Source organism: Rhinolophus sinicus, chromosome 1 (genome assembly GCF_057876585.1).
Source record: "Rhinolophus sinicus isolate RSI-liver-muscle chromosome 1, RSI-T2T, whole genome shotgun sequence".
NCBI lineage: Eukaryota > Metazoa > Chordata > Mammalia > Chiroptera > Rhinolophidae > Rhinolophus > Rhinolophus sinicus.
This window is the reverse complement of record NC_142501.1, coordinates 215,191,813-215,204,849: the sequence shown is the minus strand read 5'-3', so window position 1 is coordinate 215,204,849 and position 13,037 is coordinate 215,191,813. Positions and strand designations below refer to the sequence as shown.

The following is a 13,037-nucleotide window of genomic DNA, read 5'->3' as shown; positions in this document are numbered from 1 at the left end:
CATTTAGTCACTGATGGTGGATTTCGGCCGCTGCTTCTGAAGCTCATCCAGGAGAGGGAAGGCTCAGGACCAGCCATGAGGACGAGCAGTGCAGGCCGCATGCGGGTGTGTGGAGCTGTGCGCACACATGCTGTATATGTATGCATCCCACACTGCTCTGGACCTGTGTGCGTAACACACAGAGTGCACACCTGTGACTATATGGGCCCAGGTGTTTCTCAGAGACAGAATAGTGCAGTTTGGATCCAAGACTAGAATCACAGAACCTTAATTTCCCGGTTTATATACTTGTGTGCTGTGAAAGTCCCCTGAGCGTTGCACAAAAGCGGGTGTGTCTGCGGGGATGTGGGTTGTGATCAGTTGCATTTCAGGTCAGTGGAGAAGAGAATAGACTGGAGGGGAAAGGGCACCCCCGAGGCCAGGTGTCACCCGCTTTCCTGGGCTCACACTCGGCTGAGGGGCGGCGTCGCCCATGTGGCCACTGGGCTCTGTGCCTGCCCCCTCCCTCTTGGGCAGCCCTGTTCCCAAGCCCCGCTTGTCCCCTCCCTCTCGTCCCCGCAGCTCCCTGACACCCCGTCCCCCCTGCAGATGGCTGCCCAGACCTCAGACTAGGAGAGCGTGGTGCTGGGGTGAAAGAAGGCAGAGGGCTGGGGGCCGTGGGCTTCCTGGTCGGGGTGCTCCCTGGGGACGGGGTGTGTCTGCTTGGGCAGCCGCAGGCACTCATCCCATGAACCACAGCATCTCCCTTTGTCGGTCTCACCTGTGGGGTGGGTTTGGGGACACTTCTGTTCACATGGAGGGAGGCTCCCTTTCCTGTTCCTTTTTTTCCCAGAATGTCTGCTGTGAATGGTGTTGAATTTTACCAGCTGCTTTTCAGCGTCTGTTGACATAGTGTGTAATAAACTGCATAGGTATTTTCCTATTGGTAAACCACTCTTATATTCATTCTTGGGATAAACTGAATTTGATCTTAATTTTTAAAACACATTTCTGGATTTGCTAATATTTATGTAGCATTATGTCTATATGCTGAAACTGAGACTAGCCTATACTTCTCCTGTTTTTCTTGTGTACATCTGTAGTTTTGGGGTTGAGGTTATCTGAGTCTCACCACTGGTGAGTCCCTCGTCCCATTTTTCATTCTCTGGGAAAGTCTATATAAGATCGTGATTGTCGGTTTTTCGGACCTTTTGTTCCTTTTCTGACTTGATTGACTCTGCGTATAGTTTCCAACTATACTTAGTTCTAAACACTTTTAAATTTTCATTATGATTTCTTTTTTGACCCAGGGGTTATTTTTTAAAGTACGTATTGAAAATTCTAAACATCAAATCTTTCTGAAAAGCTACAGTAATCAAGATACTGTGTTATAGGCATTAAGGGAGACTTTAAATCAATGGAACAAATTCTAGAGTCTAGAAATAAACCCTCAGATCTATGGTCTTTGCTTTTCAACAAAGGTGACGAGACTCTATGCTGAGAGGGTAGTGCGTGTTCTTACAAAGGGTGCGGGGATAGTTGGAAGTCCACATGCAAAAGGATTGCTGTATGCCCCTACCTCACACCATGCACAAAGGTTAACTCAAAATACAAGAGCCAACACCTTCAGCCTTTTACAAGGAAACATGAGAGAAAACTCTTCAGGACCTGGACTTGGGTTTAGGCCTCGAGTTCTCAGATTCAACACCAGGAATACAACCCATGAGAGAAAAGCGATGACTTAACTTCATCAAATTAAATACTGCTGCTCTATGAAGACACCATTAAGAAAATTGAAAAATAGGTCACAGATCAGAAGAAAATATTTGCAAATGATATTTCTGGTAAACGACTTGTATTAGAATATATAATTCCTATAGCTCAGTAAGGAGCTAATCCAATTAAGAAATGACCAAAAGGGGCGGATGAATGGTTCAGTTGGTGAGAGCGCGATCTCTGAACAGCAGGGTTGCTGGTTCGATTCCCACATGGGCCAGTGAGCTGCTTCCTCCACAACTAGATTGAAGACAATGAGCTGCTGCTGAGCTTCTGGAGGGGTGGCCGGATGGCTCAGTTGGTGAGAGCGCGAGCTCTCAACAAGGTTGCCGGTTCAACTCCCACAAGGGATGGTGGGCTGCGCCCCCTGCAACTAGATTGAAAATGGCAACTGGACTTGCAGCTGAGCTGTGCCCTCTACAACTAAGATTGTCTACAACAACTTGACTTGGAGCTGATGGGCCCTGGAGAAAACACTGTTCCCCAATCAAGTTCTGTTCCCCTTCCCCAATAAAATCTTAAAAAAAAAAAAAGCAAAAGATTTCAGCAGATATTTCATCCAAGAAGACATCCAAGTGGTTAATAATCACATGAGAAGATGTTCAACATTATTAGTCACCAGGTAAATATAAATTAAAACCATATTGAAACACCGTTTTACACCCACTGGGATGTCTCTTATCAAAAACACAGCCACTGACAGGTACTGGCAGGATGTAGAGGGATGGGAGCCTGCACTGCAGGTGGGATGTGAACTGGTACAGCCGCCAGGCACAGCCGTTTCTTAGAATGAAACGTAAAGTAGCCATCTGACCCAGCGGTTCTAGGTGTGTGTGGAAACACGCACACAGAGATTCGAACGTGAGCGTTCCAGCAATAGCCTTCATACCCACCAGCTGATGGCAGATAGACAGAATGCGGTCTCTGCACACAGAGAAGGACCGGTCAGCCGTGAAAGGACGCACTGCTGGTACTTGTCACCATCCGTGCAGATGGACCTCAAAACATTTCACTAAGTGAAGGAAGTCAGATGCTAGAGAGCACACGATGTGTGGTCCCATTTATGTAAAATGTCCTGAGAAGATCTATCGAAAGAGACAAGGCCAACAATGGTTGCCTTGGACTGCGGAGGCAGGTGGGAGTGCTCACTGATGGGTCAGACGGTGGGAGCTGACGAACTCGAGCTGGAGCAGGGTGGTGGTGGTGGTTGCACAAGTCTAAGTTCACTAAAAATTATTGGATTGTGCACTCAAAGCAGATGCATGCAAATTAGACCGCGGTGCGCATGGCATGCAGCGTGCTTGAGGTTGCTCCTCGTTGATTCCGACTTCATCGCATTGTGGTCACAGAGGCTGGTGTGCGTGGTGCCTTTACGTTGGGCCTGGGAAGGCGTGCAGCTGCCACTCACACAGAAATGGACCGGCGTCACCACCGCACTGGGTCTGGGCTTCCCGCATTCCGTCCATTTAAGTTGGTTCCGTCCTTAGGGAGTTTTTCTTAGTGTTCTTTCTTGACGTCTGCTAATTTATTTAATACTAATATAGCTGTGTCCATTTTCCTTTGGTTAATTTGCCTGGTATTTCAGTTTGTTAAATATCTTTCTTAAATGTGACTTTTTTATAGCATAGAGCTGGATTTTTAAAAAAAATCAAACCATAAAATTACTTTAACTCGCAAGATAATTTACATTTAGCATGATTACTGGTAGATTTGAGGGTTTTTTGCTATATTTCTTTCCATTTATATTTTTTATGCTCCTACCCCACCGTCTTGCCTTCTAATCTCTTTTTGGCCTCTAGTTGGCAACATATATGTCCTATTTTTATTACGTTAGTTGTCACCAAGTTCTAAAATGAATATTTACAGTTTTAAAAAGCCTAAAGTTAATATGAGTCTTTCTTTCCCCGAAACAACACGAAGCCAAGCCCACTCCGCCGGGTCCCCCCACTTTACAAGTCAGTCACCCCTCATCTTCCAAATCCCGGGCGGCTCAGGGGCTTTGCTGGCTCAGCTCTCGGCCGGCACCTTGCAGCTTCCTCTCTCCCGGATTCCGGCTGTTTCTTCCCTGACTACATCTTCTCATTACCTCCTGTCCGCGTCCGAGGCCCTGGTGTCTGGGCTTGGCGGCGAGGCCTGGGAGCTGCCTGTCTTTCCCTGCAGTGTGTTCGGAGGTGTCACCAGGCCTGCCTAGGTGCAGGTTTCCGCTTCCTTTGGAGTTTTTCACTTCCTGAATTTGAGGATGGATGTCTTTCATCTTTTTGGGGGGGGTCCTGTGGCGTTATTTCTTAATTTCGCCTTTCCCTGTTTCTCCCTTCCCTCTGGAACTCCTTTTATGGGCTTGTTAGGCCCTTCGGTCTCTCATCATGTCTCTTACCTTTCCTTTATCTTGTCATCTTAAGAGATACCTTTGTCACCAAAACTTGTTTTGGGTAATTTACTCAAGTCAGTCTTTCAGGAAATTGAACTGTCTTTAGCTAAGAGTAGTCTGTGCTTCAGCCATCCATTGAGCTTTTAGTTCAAATGAATGTGTTTCGTGTTTCTAGACGTTGTATTTGGTTAGCTTTTGTATCTTCCTGTTAGTTTTCCAGTGTGTGTTTTGTTTTTGATTCATTCTTTCGTATCCCTAGTAGTTTCAGAAGGACATATTTCAGTTAAGTCCTTTGTTAATTCTTTGCCTGAATTTAGGGGTGTGATCGGGCCATCTTTTGGGGTTGCTGCTGGAGAAGGGTGTGCTTGTCAGCCGTGTGTGTGTGGCTCTCAGCAGTCCTGCATGGCGTGGGGTGCCCTCTGCAGAAGGCTCCCTTTGCATCCACCAGGCAGCCAGGACCTTAGACTGACTTTTCCTTAGTTTGTCATCTTGTGGTCCCTTGTCATATACAATGTACTCTAATCCCACAGAACTGTTATCTAGAAGGTAACTTGATGTTTCAGACTTTGTGCCTTTGCTCACGGTTCTTCCTCTGCCCAGAGTCTGCTCTTGTTCTCTGGCGAGTGCTGTTTCTGTGAAGCCCAGGCACAGTGCGGTGCCCTTTCTGAGCCTTATGGTGCACATGCGGAATGAGTGGTGCCTGCCGTGCGGTGTGTGTCCTGCCACCGGAGCGGGCCGGGCCGGGCCGGGCCGGGTTCCGGGCTCTGTCGGCTTAACGCAGAGGCAGCACATTGCCGACGGTGAATAAGTCAGGCTTGGATCTCCGTGTTAATAAGAGAATCGACAGTGTTAGATTATATTTCACAAAATGGCAGACAATAGACGGGTTTTAAGACAATGTGTGTAAAATGATTTTAAAAGATTCTTGTTCTACAGTGTTGAGGTCGCAACAGATTTCTGATTTCCAAAAAGCCAGCATTCTTGGATTGAATGAGCCTGTGGCAGCCCAGGGAGGCCTCTGGGTGCAGCCCGGGTACCCTTGGCACCGCCGGCCCACACGTGTGCTCTCTCTTGAAGGTGAGCATCTGTCTGGAGTGCAACAGCAGCAAGCTCCGGGGCCTGAAGCGCAAGTGGATCCGCTGCTCGGCCCAGGCCACGGTGCTGCACCTGAAGAAGTTCATCGCCAAGAAGCTCAACCTGTCGTCCTTCAACGAGGTAACAGGCCATAACGGAGCTGTCAGCAGTCGTTTCTCGTGTGTAAAAGTGGCACTTCCAGGGTCTTGGGTTTGGGTTTTTTAAACTTTGGAGGTTTTAAGTCAGAAAAAATACCTGTCTGTTTTGGCTGACCCCAGATAGTGCAGCAGGAAATAGCAGTGGAAGGTTTAGCGACCATGATGGGGGACCCACTGATCATCGAGGCGCGTGCTGATGGGAGCCTGATGAGATTGTTTCAAGTGTGTCAGAGATTTTCTCATGCAGAGGAATTCTGTTCTTCATTTTCACAAATGGGTGGAAGGGTGGGTTGGGTGAATGTGTAGGTAGGTAGACAGACAAGATCCTTGCAAGTTGTGGAATATGCTGCGAATAAAGTGAAACCTGGTGACCCAGTGGTGCACAGTGGGGTTGGGGGAGCACATCAGCGCAGGAATCTCTGAGGAGCCCTCCTGAGGTGGCAGCGCTCGTGCTGAGATGTAAATTGTCAGTAGGAGCCAGCTGTGCATGAGTGAGTGCATGCAAGGAGGAGACACTGGGGGCCTGGGGCACGGGGCACATGACCTGAGGTATATTGTTAAATAGTCCTCAGGCTGTGAGGAGAACGGGTTGCTGGGGTGCAGAAATGGAAGCCAGAGAGGCTAGTTGGAGAGTATCTGTGGCAGGAGTCCCAGGAGAGATGGACCAGGATGGTGCGATGAGGATGGAGAGAAGTGGACGGACATGACACGTTTCAGAGAGAGCAGTGGCTTTAACGGTGGCCCCAAAAAAGATATGTCCGTATCCAAAACTTGTAAATGTAACCATGTTTGGGAACAGGATCTTTGGGGTGTAATTAAGTTAATGATCTTGAGATGAAATAATCCTGAATTATCTAGTAGACCCGAATCCAGTGACGAGTATCCTTACAAGACTAAGATAGATGGAAATTTGAAGCACACAGAAGGTGATGTGAGGACAGAGACAGACGAGAGGGATGCGGCCACAAGCCCAGGGACGCCTGGAGCCACAGAGGCGGGAAGAGGCAGGAGGGACCCTCCCCAGAGCCTCTGGAGGCAGCCTAACCTGTCAGCGCCTTGATCATGGACTTCCAGGCCCCATGTCTGTGAGAAAGGAAATTCCTGTTGTTTTAAGCCACCAAGTTTAAAACAAGTTTGTGGTACTTTGTCAGCTGCCACAGGAAACCAAAATAGATTTTGGTACAAGAAAATGGAGTGCTACAGTAACAAATACCTAAAAATGTGAAAGTGGTTTTGGAACTGGATAATAGGTAGAGGCTGGAAGAATTTTGAGAAACAATGAAAAAAAAGCCTAGATCACCTTGAAGAGACTATTGGTAGACATCTGGTGATTAAAGGTGATTCTGGTGATAGCCCAGAGGAAGTGAGGAGCACAGTAGAGAAAGTTTCTGTCATCTTAGAGGGTGTGTAGCACCACAAACAGAACGTCTGTAGAGACAGGAATATTAAAGCCATTTCTGATGAGAGCTCAGAAGGAAACGAGGAGCATAGCATTGGAAACAAAAGAGCGACCCTTGTTACACAGTGGCAGAACCATGGCTGAATCGTGTTCTACAGCTTTGTGGAAAACAGAACTTGGAAGTGATGAGCGTGGATATTTAGCTGAGGAGCTATCCCAGCAAAGTGTTGATCGTGTGGTCTAGTTTATTCTTACAGTAAAATACGAGAGGAGAGAGATGAAATCAGGAAGGAACTGCTAGGCAAAAGGAAACGAGCACTTGCAGATCGTGGAAAGTCATAGCCTATCTAGTTATATCGGGAGTGTAACTGTTAAGAAAGCATGGCCAAGGGTGTGGCGGGACAACCTTTTGCTGAAGGGATTAGTGGTGTGACTCATGGTGGCCCAACCATCTAGGAATGGAGAGGAGTTACCCAGGAGAGATCTGTGGAGCTTCTTCATGTCTGATGACCTGGGTCATACATGGGACACCCACAGAGTTTCTGAGAATGATGTATCAGGAGAAGCACCACCAGCTTGAACTGAAGGGGACAGAGAGAGGAAAAAATGAGGAAAGGCTATCGTACTTCCAAAATTCTAAATGCAGGATATAGGCTTTTAGAGCTACTTGGCTGCAAATATGAGCTACCTTTCAAGAACAAGGAACAATGACTCCAAGAACAGAGCCTTGGGGCCATAAGGTGAGGCCATCACAGGCCAAGAGGGCAGAACTTCAACCTACAGTGATGTGCCCTCTTGAACCCTCATGGGATTTTCCCTGCTGCGTTTCAGACTTACTTGAGACCAATGACCCTGTTATGCCTTCTAATATAGCTCCCTTTGGATAGAAATATCTATGCTATACCTGCCCCACCCTTGTATTTTGGGAGCAGATAACGGTGTTTTATAGTTTCACGAGTCCATAGCTGGAGAAGAATTTTGCCCCAGGGTGGATCATACCCAGAGTCTCACATACCTGTTTAATATGCTTTAGAAGATTAAGGCCTGGGATTTTTGAGATGAGGGTATCTAGATGAGATTTTGGAATTTGGAGTTGAGGCTGGAATTAGTGGAGACTCTTGGGGATGTTGGGATGGGGTGAATGTATTTTGAATGTGAGATGGGTCTAGATTTTGGAGTCCAGAACGCAGACTGTTGTACGTTGAATGATTACCCCCACCAAAGGATATGTCCACTTCCTAACACCCAGAACATGTGGTTATGACTTCATTTGAAAAAAGGTCTTTGGAGATGTGTTAAGAACCTTGACATGAAGAGAGCATCCTGGATTATCCAGGTGAGCCCTAAGTCTAGTGACAAGGGGTATTATGAGAGAAGGGGAGACACCTTGTGTCAAAAGATTTTAAAGATATCGTGTTTCCCCGAAAATAAGACCTAGCTGGGCCATCAGCTCTAATGCATTTTTTGGAGCAAGAATTAATGTAAGACCTGGTCTAATGTGTTTTTTGGAGCAAAAATTAGTATAAGACCTGGTCGGCTAGGCCTTATTTTCGGGGAAACACAGTATCACACAAAGTACCTTCTCTGAACACAGTGGATAAAGTTAGAAGTCAATAACAAAAGGAAAACTGGATAATTCACAAAATTGTGGAAATTAACAACACACTTTCAGACAACCAGTGGATCAAAGAAGAAGTCAAAGAGAAATTAGAAAATACTTAGAGATGGTCGAGAATGAAAACTGCAAACCAAACCTTATGGGACGCAGTGAAAGCAGTGCTAAGGGGGAAATTTATAGCTATAAACAATTAAGTTAAAAACAAGAATGATCTCAAATCAACAACCTAAATTTACAACTTAAGGAACTAGAAAAAGAACAGACTAAACCCAAAGATAGCAGAAGAGAGGAAATAAAGAACAGAGATAAGCAAATAGAAAAATAGTAGAGAAAAATCAATGGTTCTTCAAAAAGGTCAACAAAATTGACTAAATTTTATCTAGAATAGGCTAAGAAAAAACTCAAATTGTTAAAGTCAGAAATGAAAGTAGGGACATTAGTACTGATTCTACAGAAATAAAAAGGATTATAAGAGAGCACTGTGAACAATTGCACACCAACAAATTGGGAAACCTAGATGAAATGGACAAATACCTAGAAACACAAAACTTACCAAAACTAAATCCCAAAGAAATAGAAAATCGGAGTAAACTAATAACTAGTAAGAAGATTGAATCAATCAAAATCTTCCCAACAGAAAAAAGCCTGGGACCAGATGGCTTCACTGGTGAATTTCACCAAACATTTAAAGAAGAATTAATACCAATCCTTCTTAAATTTCTCCAAAAAAATTGAAGAGGAGGGAACACCTGAAACTCATTTTGTGGCCAGCATGACCCAGATTCCATAAAAAAAACCTGTTAGAACTAATAAATTGAGTTCAGTAAGGTAGCAGGATACAAAGTCAACACACAAAAATCAGTTGCATTTCTATACACAGTGAACAACCTGAAAGGAAATTACAAAAACAGTTATATTTACAATAGCATCAAAAAGAATAAAATACTTAGGAATTAATTTAATCAAGGAGCTGAAAGACTTGTACAATGAAAACTACAAAAATTGCTGAAAGAAATTAAATCAGACGTAAATAAATAGAAACACATCCCATGTTCATGGATGGCAGACTTAATATTGTCAAAATGTCAATATAATATGCAGGTTAAATGCATCCCTATCAAAGTCCCAATGATGTTTTTCGCAGAAATTACCCAGCTGATCCTACAATTCATATAGAATCTCAAGGGAACCCAAGTAGCCCGAACAATCTTGGAAAAGAAGAACAAAACTGGAGGACTCACACTTTCTGATTTCAAAACCTACTGCAAAGCTACAGTAACCCAAACAGTGTGGTACTGACAGGAAGACAGACATACAGACCACGGGAATAGAACAGTGAGCCCCGAAATAAACCCTTGTGTTATGTTCAGATGATTTTCGACAAGGGTGCCAAGGACATTCAGTGAGGAAAGGAGAGTCTTTTCAACAAATGGTGCTGGGAAAACTGGATATTCACGTGCAAAATAATGCAGTTGGGCCCTTACCTAATACCATCTGCAAAAATTAACTAAAAAATGGACCATTTACTCAAAATACTAAATGTAAGACCTAAAACTATAAAACCCTCGGAAGAAAACACAGGACAGAATTTTCATGACATTGGCTTTGACAATGATTTCTTGGATATGACACCAAAGGCACAGATAACAAAAGGAAAAATAGACTAATTGGACTTCAGGAAAATTAAAGCGTTACCATCCACTGTAAAAAGGCAGCCCACAGAATGGGATAAAATAATTGCAAATCATATATCTGATAAAGGATTAATATCCAGAATACATAGAGAACTCCTAAAACTTAACCCAATTCAAAACTCGGCAAAAGACTTGAGTACACGTAGACATTTCTCCAAAGAAGACATACAAATGCTCAACAGCCACATGAAAAGATGCTCAACAGCACAAATCATCAGAGAAAAGCAAATCAAAACCACAGGGAGACACGACCTCACACCACTTAGGATGGCTACTATCAGAAAAACAGCAGAGACACACGTGCAGGCGGGACGCGGAAAAGGGAGCCCTGTGCTGTCGGCGGGAACGCAAAGCACTGGCCACTGTGGGACAGTGTGGGGTCCTCAGAAGCTAAACACAGACCTTCCCTGTGACCCAGCAATCCACTTCTGGGCATACACCTGAGAGTGCAAGAGGGTCTCAAAGAGAGATTTGGTCACCCGTGTTCACAGCTGCCCTGCTCACTACAGCGAAAACGTGGGAGCCGCCCGAGTGTCTGCGAGCGGATGGTGGGAAGCAAAGGGGGTCCATGCACGCAATGGGATGCTCTTCGGACTTAAAAAGGAGGGAAACCCTGACACCGCTCCACCATGGATGGGCCTTGGGGACACTGGGCTGAGAGAGAGAAGCCAGTCACCAAAGGACACACACTGTGACCCCACTTACATACTTAGAGTTCTCCAAGTCTTAGAGACAGGAAGTAGGTGGTGGTGCCAGGGGCTGGGGGGGTAGGGGGGCAGTTGTGTGTAATGGGGACAGTTTCAGTCTGTTAACTGTAAACAAAGCTTGGTATTCCATCACCAAAAGGGATGTATTCTTGGCCGTCCAGTAGTGCTGCCGTGGCACATGCTTCATAGGAAGCAGCAGGAAGCCCGTGAAGGAGGAGAGAACAATTCAGGGCGGGGCGTCCCCACCCTGGAGCCCTGGTGTTGACATGGCTGCGAGAGCTCCTGCACAGTCCCTCCGGACTACCTTCTAGGTTAAAGTCTCTGTCATAAATTTTGGTGTTTCCCTCCTTTTGATGGAGATCTTGCTCTGAAAACATCACTGACCAGTAATCAGGTCTTCTGACTGGCGTGGTCTGTTGTGCCTCGACACCAGAAAGCCCCTTCCAAGTGTCGTGTCTCGCTTTGGAATGAGGACGCATGGACTGGAGTAGCCCGTGTCCAGGTTAGACCAGCACCGGGCACAGCGTGACAGCAAGAATACAGAGCTCACTTGAAAACAACGTGACTGAGCCGGTCTACATGGCAGCTTAGCCAGAGCCCCAGCCGGCAGGGGCTGCAGCCGGACTCTGCCGTGGGCAGCAGGAGGCTCTTGATGACACACCCAGCACCCGGAGACCCCCATTCACAGCAGCTTGGGAAATGCAGAGAAGGGCGTATTCCTCCCGACAAGGAGAAACAGAACAAAGTGAGAAGCAACTGTAGGCAAAGGCTGTGCAGTCGCTTTGGACAGTCGTCCCCTTTGGAGGCCCCCTGCTTCCATTTTAAGACAGCTATGGTTTCTGGTCACCCGACCGTGTGCAGTTCCAGCCGGGGCTGGGTGGCTTCTCGAGGTGTGACACGTGCGTGCAAGAGTCTGCTCCCGGAGTTCAGCCACACAGGGGTGCTTGCACAGCTCCTGACGGGGGCCCTTCCAGCGAGGCTGGCGGAAGTCTGTGTGGAGGTGTCTTTCAGTAAACCAGGACCTCAGGTTGCAGAGTGTGGGGTTCGGGATTTCTGTCTCCTCAGAGCATGGCTGTCCCAGAGCATGGCCGTCTTCGATGGAAGCAGTTAGGCCATTACAGTAACAAAGTGTGTTTTCTCCATCAACTGTGGATAGAAGGTGCACGGGACGTCCCATGATTATGTCCGGAGCTGACCGTCTCTGAGTCCAGAGGTGTGGGTCTGGGCAAGGCTTTGGGCCCAGGTACTTGGAGGCTGTCTATACACTTTACCAGCTGAGTCTTACTAATGCAGCTAGTGCATTGGACTAAACCTGAGGGTTGAGGGTGGTCAGCGCGTGAAAGTGTAAAACAGGCCAAACGGCACAGACTTGTTGAAGCACCTGACCATTAAAGGGGGTTCCCCACCCCAGTGCAGTTTGAGAGGGAGCCCCATGCGTCTCTAACAGGACTTCAGCCCAGAAGAGGCAGCGTCCTGTCCACAGGGAGGCTGCAGGCTGGTGAGAGAACACAGATGGTGACTGGGACGTATCTGTATCCCCGAGATGGGGACTGCCTGAGATCCACTCACCACCCTCCCGGGTCTCCCGGGCATTTAAACTGTCCAGGGCAGTGTGGACCGGTGCCCTGGGCGGGACGTGCTCCGGCGGGACAGCGAGGGTGAGGGCGGTGCTTCTCACGGCCTTGCTAATACCGCCCCACCACTGTGGATTCTCGAGTGCTGTCATTCTGTGAGCAGAGGCAGGTACAGGAGTCAGGGCAGGTACAGGAGTCAGGAGTGGGAACTAGATTCCACAGGACGGGGGCGTTATCTGGTCTGGTCTAGCTTTCTCCTTTATCAGACTAGCAATTGGATTTCCAAGCTTGTTTTTCCTTTTCTGGAGCCAGTTGTGGGCCTCTCTGGACAGTTTTCCTAAATTACCCACTGCGCAAATATCCGTTCAGACGAGAACAGAGGTTTCACTGCAGCTGGTTCCTAGCAGCACGGTGACCAGCTGATCTCCTGTAGTTTCCAGTCAGGTTTTAGAACGTCCTGGGACCATAATAGTAGCTGAAGCAGCAGGTAACAGTATGGCCCCCAACAGCTCCCAAACACACAGGCCACTTCTAATTTTGTTTCCACTGAAAGTAAAGGAGGCGCGTTCCACAGCGGTCAAAGTCGTGCGCCTGTCTGCAGGCAGACCCACTGTCAGCACAGACGTGGGCAGCCTTCCCAGGCTAAAATACAGCCCACGGGAGCACAAATCATCCACGTGGCCGGGCTTG

General features: G+C 47.0%; 1 protein-coding gene across 5 annotated transcripts in view; it reads left to right on the top strand.

Moving 5' to 3' along the window:
* Positions 1-13,037, top strand: part of PCGF3 (polycomb group ring finger 3) — a 47,090-nt gene that overhangs the window by 26,556 nt on the left and 7,497 nt on the right. For all 5 annotated transcript variants that reach the window (XR_012492132.2, XM_088793445.1, XM_074319902.2 and 2 more), the window contains one exon: positions 5,201-5,338. Coding sequence is in view for 4 of the 5 variants with exons in the window: in XM_088793445.1 (XP_088649571.1) it covers positions 5,201-5,338 (138 nt within the window). In the remaining variant the exon portion in view is untranslated. The remainder of the gene's footprint in view (positions 1-5,200; positions 5,339-13,037) is intronic.